The sequence below is a fragment of the Limulus polyphemus genome, unplaced genomic scaffold (assembly GCF_000517525.1).
Source record: "Limulus polyphemus unplaced genomic scaffold, Limulus_polyphemus-2.1.2 Scaffold1125, whole genome shotgun sequence".
NCBI classification, from domain to species: Eukaryota; Metazoa; Arthropoda; class Merostomata; order Xiphosura; family Limulidae; genus Limulus; species Limulus polyphemus.
The window spans coordinates 282,933-289,892 of NW_013666735.1; the positions used below are offsets into that span (position 1 = coordinate 282,933).

Consider the following 6,960-nt stretch of genomic DNA (forward strand, 5'->3'; position numbering starts at 1 on the left):
CTCTCCTTCGTCGTGTCGTCGTCCTCCACCACTACTATATAAAAACGTAAGTTAAGTAATAGTGTGTGTATATATATATATATATATATATATATATATATATATATTGTATTTGGTTATCTGCCACTGACTATACATTTTTCTTCTCACACATACGTGATTAATTTTTACAACTTCATTTGAAGTAAGTTATTACAACTAAGTTATATATCGTTAAGGTGTTTTTAAACAACTTATTGAAATATCAGTTTAGACATAAATATTTCCAAATGATAAAATATACAAAAATAAGTCTGTAAACTAAGTGCTTTTAATGTGATCTGACAAGTTTTGTTATCGATAATGTTACTGCTGAAATACTTAAATCAACCATTAGCTAAAATTCACTTTTCTTTTTTTGTTTTAAACTACACAATGTCAGTGATTTTAGTATATGTCCAGATTTGTAGTTGGGTTAACTTTGCATATTTATGAATGGTAAGTAGATCTTATTCTTGACTTTTATTTAATATCAAAATCAAATAAAGTAATTTAAGAAACTCCACTGAAGAAAGCAAAATAAACAACTCCATTAATTTTACATCCATGGCATCTAATACATCTGAGCTGTATACTAGTATGTCTGTGGAATAGTAATGATAAAGCCAAAAGTCCAGCCACAGAACCAACATCAAAGCTATCAGTTTCACATGATCAATTCCATTGCACGATTGCTAATGATAGTTTAACCATTTCAACCTGTGAACTCCAACTTTTCATGGAAACTGGTTTAAGGACTTTTAATAGCTGCAATATACTGCAAGTATAATGATTCATTGCTGTGCTTTACTTGCAACAAACAGAATAAAAATATGAACTTGGGAACTGCTAAAATTAAAAAGTAATCATTCATATCGGATTCTCTAAATGGAAAAGAGATTAAACGAGATGGCTGTTGATTTTGAAGTATATATCCAAAATAATCATGGCTATGTACTAGAAATGTTTACTGAAGCAAACAAAGAGGATGGAAAATAACCATCAGTGTTGATCAAAAGTCATAGTGTTTGGATCTTGATAGACAGGTACAGCTAAGACTAGGTTTAATACAGTGTTTTGGGAGAGAGGAACAGCCAGGCCAAAACAATACAGTATCTTGACAAAAAGAGACAGCCATGATAAGTTGGTACAGTCTATTGGGAGAGAAGAACAGCCACGACAAAGTGATACAGTATCTTGGTACACAGGAATAGCCAGGACAAAGTGCTATACAGTAACTTGGTAGACAGGAACAGCTATATCAAGGTGATATAGCATCTTGGCAGACAGGTACAACCAAAATAAGGTGATACAGCATCTTGGTGAATAAAGATTGTCAGAACAACACCATATACACATGGAAACTAATTTTATACAGCTCCTAAACTAAGAGGCAAAAACAATCACTTACTTTTGAAATGATTAAAATAAAAAGGTACTAGATATACATGTCATAACATTTAAAATGGCACAACGTCTGTGATATCTCAAATGTTTCTACTTAATTCTTTGTGATGAAGACACTGACATTTGTACCAACGTACAATTAATGCTTTGTATCCAACAGATTGATACAAAGTTAAACCCATGAAAATTTTATTGGATTTTACCATATACCTGACATCAGTGCACAAACTATCATATCAGTTATTAAAGATAACCTCGTAAGACCCCAGTTGTACCTAGCTGATTGTATAAAACAGTACCAGCAATTCATGTGTTGCCAAATGAATCCAGCATACTCAGTCAAAGGCTCATTAATGAATTCAGGATACTTCAGTCAAAGGCTCATTAATGAATCCAGGATACTCAGTCAGAGGCTCATTAATGAATCCACGATACTCAGTCAAAGGCTTGTTCTATTCATTGTAATGGATATTCCTTAATTTTAAGTGTTAAAGATATAAAAAACTAAAACATTATCAGAAACAATGGATACCTTTAAAAAGGCTACACAGCTGATAAAGTTTTCTCCTGAATGTGGGAATCTCCTAGGAGAAATAAAGGAGATTCTTAAATAGGAGGAGGCCACTTCCAGTTGTATTATAATACTTTTCCTTACAAGATGGAGAGTCTGAGCTAGGTGTTTCCAAAGAATGTGTTAACTATCTTGAGAAGAAACTCCAGCCTGACAAGAGGGGTCAGGTTATTAGGTGTAAAGCTCAAATGAACACTTTTTATGTCTTCTTTGGCCTAAACTTGAGTGAATGACCAAAACTTTGCCAACGACATCTGTCAATGGTCAACATTTTGTTAATCTGACAAAGATGATTCAACAGAAAATACAGAACAATGAAGTCATTCTTCTGAAAAGTAAAAAGTATCTGTCCATCTTAGAACCAACTCTACCTAGAATGAAATGTGCTTCTGTGTTGGCAAAGGAAAACCATCAAATTCACTACGAGCATAACCATTTTTTTTTGAAGTCCTTGCTCTATTGATCTCTGCAATTACTTCAGCAAAGCTACAGTGTTTGGCTACAAATTACGCTGGTGATGTCAACATCAATGCCTTCAAAGTTTAACTGCCTATTTTCAATATCTTGATGGAGGGATGTGATGAAACCTGCTTTAAAGACATCCTTCAGAAAGTTAAAAAAAATGTCTCAACCTGAAAAGGTGAAGATACAGCTTGTTGATACAGTTTATAAGTGTCTCCATGTGAACCCAAAGATTCAACAATGTCCCACAGAACACCCAGCAGCCTGAAAACCACAAAGATAGAACAGATCAGCTCTGCTTGCGTGATAATGCCAAAGGATTTACCTCTCAAAACAAAAATTGTGAACAAAGGTTTAGTATGTTCTCTGACGCTAATTTTTGAGAATCAGGGTTACAGTGAAGTGTAATTTGTTGTTCACTATAGGAAATACATATACTTTTAACCACAATGATATTATATGCCCTCGCAGGTCATCATTGCCTTGTTAAGGTAAAAGATTTTTTTGTAAGCACATGTTTTATTGCAAGTCATTATTTTGTGTAAAACTAAAATATGGATGTTTCATCCACAGTTTGCTAGTTTCTGATCAACACCCAATTTATATTTTTGTCAGTGCTCCCACTCACAATATATAGTTCTGCAGTGTGTGATAAAATCCGTAAGTCCAAAAGGTACTCATCACCTATTGATACAAGCATGATGAACAGTCATATTGTATTATTTCTGCCAACAAACTGCTTAACAATGTTTAAAATAAAACTTAAACACTATATTAAAAACATTCCAACAGTGTATTGAAATTTATGTAGGTTCTGATGAAACTATTTTTTAAATTGGAAACTTTCACAAAATCATAAATAGTTACATACCACCAGTAGAACACAAGGGTTCAGGGGAATACTTGGGTTTCTATTCACTAACTTAAAAACACACACACACACAAAGAAACTATCTCGAGTATTTTCACCTTAAACAAACATTTCCACTGTTGGTACTCCCCTACAATCATAACATATAAAGGATATATGACTTTATAAATCTGTGTGAAAACATTTCCACTGTTGGTACTCCCCTACAACCATAACATATAAAGGATATATGACTTTATAAATCTGTGTGAAAACATTTCCACTGTTGGTACTCCCCTACAACCATAACATATAAAGGATATATGACTTTATAAATCTGTGTGAAAACATTTCCACTGTTGGTACTCCCCTACAACCATAACATATAAAGGATATATGACTTTTTAAATCTGTGTGATAAGGAACTACAATATAAGTAAGCAATGCTCCAGATACAATGCATATCCATGTAAATATGCATTTTTTTTACATACAAATTGCATTAGAAATAAAAATACACATGCTATTTGTCTGTACATGTATCATTCATATACATGTATATATATTATTTGCTAGTTAAAAGGAAAGAAACATAAAGCATGCAAGATTATACCATAAACTGAGTGATGAGTTATAAAAACAATTCATAGGATATATTGTAAAGTCCTTTATATCAAATCCTACAAATTCTTTGCATTCTACCACTATATGTGGGTCTACTTTATTTTTGGGTTTTTTTTTTCCTCTCCCAAGTGGTACTGAACTGCACTTTGATGAAACAAACTATAGTCTACTGCAGAGACAGTAGTAACTCAAGTAACAGATTAGGCTGTTATGTCATTCACAGATTCTTTCTTTCTTGACTGAAATTACAAGTTTTAGTTTAACTTGACTGAAATTACAAGTTTTAGTGATAAAAAGTACAAGTCACAAATGAATTATACAGCAATTACCTGTAGTTTTGTGTTACTGTTGAACTGAAAATTACAGAAGTCTAATTTTCTTAATCAACATCAACCAAGCACTTACTGTACTGAATACAACCTGTAATTGTCTCAGTTAATATTTTATAGAACATTAATATCAAAATCAGAAGATCAATGCCTAGGAAACACAACAAAACAGTTTCAAAATTTCAGCCACTGACACTTGAAATTAAAGAAGTTTTCCAGTGTGGAATTTTTATTTTTAGCATTTCGGGTTATTTCAAGGAGCAAAATTCTCGTTATGTCAAAAGAGCTTACCTGGAGCACTGAATAAGGATATATTCACATTTATCTGTGAGTACAGAAATATTATAAAGACAGGTGACAATTTTTGTTTGAGTAGTAAAGCTAAGTGGAAATCTCACTTTGAAGTGAGAATAATATATAGTTGTGAGCAAAGGCATTAGCACCAAAAAGGTATTGTGTATACCATTACTAATCCTCTAGTCTTTCAATAAACAGAAGTATAGAAAGATACTCATGGCAACACCAAAGAGAAAAACTGCAATCAGCCACTGGTAAATCGGCCATCTAGAATTTTCTAAGAATACATCTTTTTGGAATTTTCTGTGTTTCTTTCTTTTCCCTTCAAATTTCCGCTGGAGTTCTTCCATTTCTTTCTGCTGCCGTTGCTGTTCTTCTTCCTTCAGCTTCTGCTCTAGGGCAGACTTTTCTCTTTCATCCTTTTCTTGTGCTTCTACACATAAGTTGTCGCAAAGAATCACAGCATCCCCATTTTGTTTCATCGTGCAGGGGAACTCCTGCTTTTGTCTTTTACACTGACAGCGAACAGTAACTTTCTTTTTGCAGTTTGTTGAATTGGGACATTCCCCTTGATGGCAAAGTATTGGACAGCGATGACCACAGGAGATCTATTATAATAGCATCAAAGAATAAACAAAAATTAACAGATATGTTTAAAAATTCAATTTAATTGCTCAAAGTACTCAATAAATTGTTAGTTTAGAATTTCCATAAAAAGCTACATTGTACACAGTTGTCCCTAATTTTGAACTGACAGATGGAAGGCAGCTATCAACAAGACTCAACGTCAACTCTTGGCTTACTTTTGTCTGACTGAATAGTGAAACATGCCCATCACTCTAATAGAACACCCATGGCCCAAAAGTATGGAGTGTATTTTGTGGCAATGGGTCACAAACCATGGATCTTCATAACAACAGTCCAAACATACTAACCACTAGGCCATATTCAGCCCTACAATAAATTAACTGATTTGGTCTTTCACAATAATAAACACATTAATGAGTTCTGAAAGATTGACCAAGATATTTATCATATTTTTCAGAATATAAGATGCACCCTTATTTTGAAGACAAAGTTTTGGGGAAAAAAAAACTACAGTTGCATTTGAAAGATTTTTATTGAACAAAAATTCAATTTGATACTTTAAAAATTAGTATATACTGTTCTACACACAAAAGAGTTCAAAACATCAAAATAAGAAAATATCGTACATCAAAAAAAGATTTACTGTTATTTAATTTGGTTCAAAACCTACAACTGTTGCTTGAAAAGGAATCATTGGTCAAAGAGAATGTCATCCTCGGTCCGATCCATTGCGTTACTGATACCACATTTCTTAAATGACTTAATCACTATATCACTTCTTACTTTTTCCCATGAATTCTTCACCCACATGCAGACCTGAGCAAGCGTCGGTCTCTTCCTTCGTCCTGTAGGGGTCATAGCAAAATCTTCCTCATCTAGTTATTCCATTCCTCTCTCATTAAAGTCTTAAAGGGTTTGTTAATAGAAACATCGAGAGGTTGCAGTTGACTTGGTAAACCACCGGTTATAACCGCCAGCTGTGCTCATTAGCTTTTTCCTTTATGTTTTCCATTATATGAGCTCTAAAGGAATCCCAGACGAGGAGAGAAGGTTTTTTTAATAAGCCTCCTGGACGTTTCGACCAAATTTTTTCAAACCAAAGTAGTGTTCCGTCTTAAATCCATCCATCCATCCTTTTTCATGTACGTGAACATAGACACACCGTCGGGTAAATTTTCTTTGGGCGTTGTTTTTCTTTTAAAAATTAAAATTGGTGATCATTTTGTTCCATCTGCACAACATGCTAGCACCACTGTATAATGCATTTTTTTCGTGTCCAGTAGTCTTAACAGTAATAGTTTTAGTACCTTTTATATCAGTTGTTCTATTGCTTGGAACATCAAATGTTAAAGGTGTTTCATCCATATTTGCTATTTGAGACAATTCAAATGGAGTTTTTTTCTTAACTGTATAATATACTTGTGAAAAGCACACATTTTCATCTTAAACTCATCGGGCATTCTTTGAGCAATTTTCGTTTTAGTTCTCATAACTAGGCCTTTGTGTTTCATGAACCGATAACACCAAGATGTATGACCAGTAAAATCTTGTAATCTATTATCACATGCAATCCTCTTTGTTTTAAAAATTATTGTAGAAACTGATAGTCCTTGCCTTCTCTGATCCACAAACCATTCGTACAGTTTATTTTCGAGATCTTGCCATTTTGTTTTTTTTCCTCGGAAATTGCGTTTATCACTTTTAATCATTTTCAATTCTTCTTCTTGTTCGCGCCAGCAACGAATCATTTTTTCTGTTGGTGGAAGACCAAAATATCTTTCGGCAGCTCTGTTTCCATGCTCTTTTGCATAATT

The 6,960-nt window shown here is 33.5% G+C and overlaps 1 protein-coding gene across 2 annotated transcripts in view; it reads right to left on the reverse strand.

Moving 5' to 3' along the window:
* Positions 1–4,195: 4,195 nt before the first annotated feature.
* Positions 4,196–6,960, reverse strand: part of LOC106462247 (NF-X1-type zinc finger protein NFXL1-like) — a 47,393-nt gene continuing 44,628 nt past the window's right edge. For both annotated transcript variants that reach the window (XM_013922147.2, XM_022389448.1), the window contains one exon: positions 4,196–5,166. In XM_013922147.2, the coding sequence (XP_013777601.2) occupies positions 4,738–5,166 (429 nt within the window). In that variant the 3' untranslated portion in view covers positions 4,196–4,737. The remainder of the gene's footprint in view (positions 5,167–6,960) is intronic.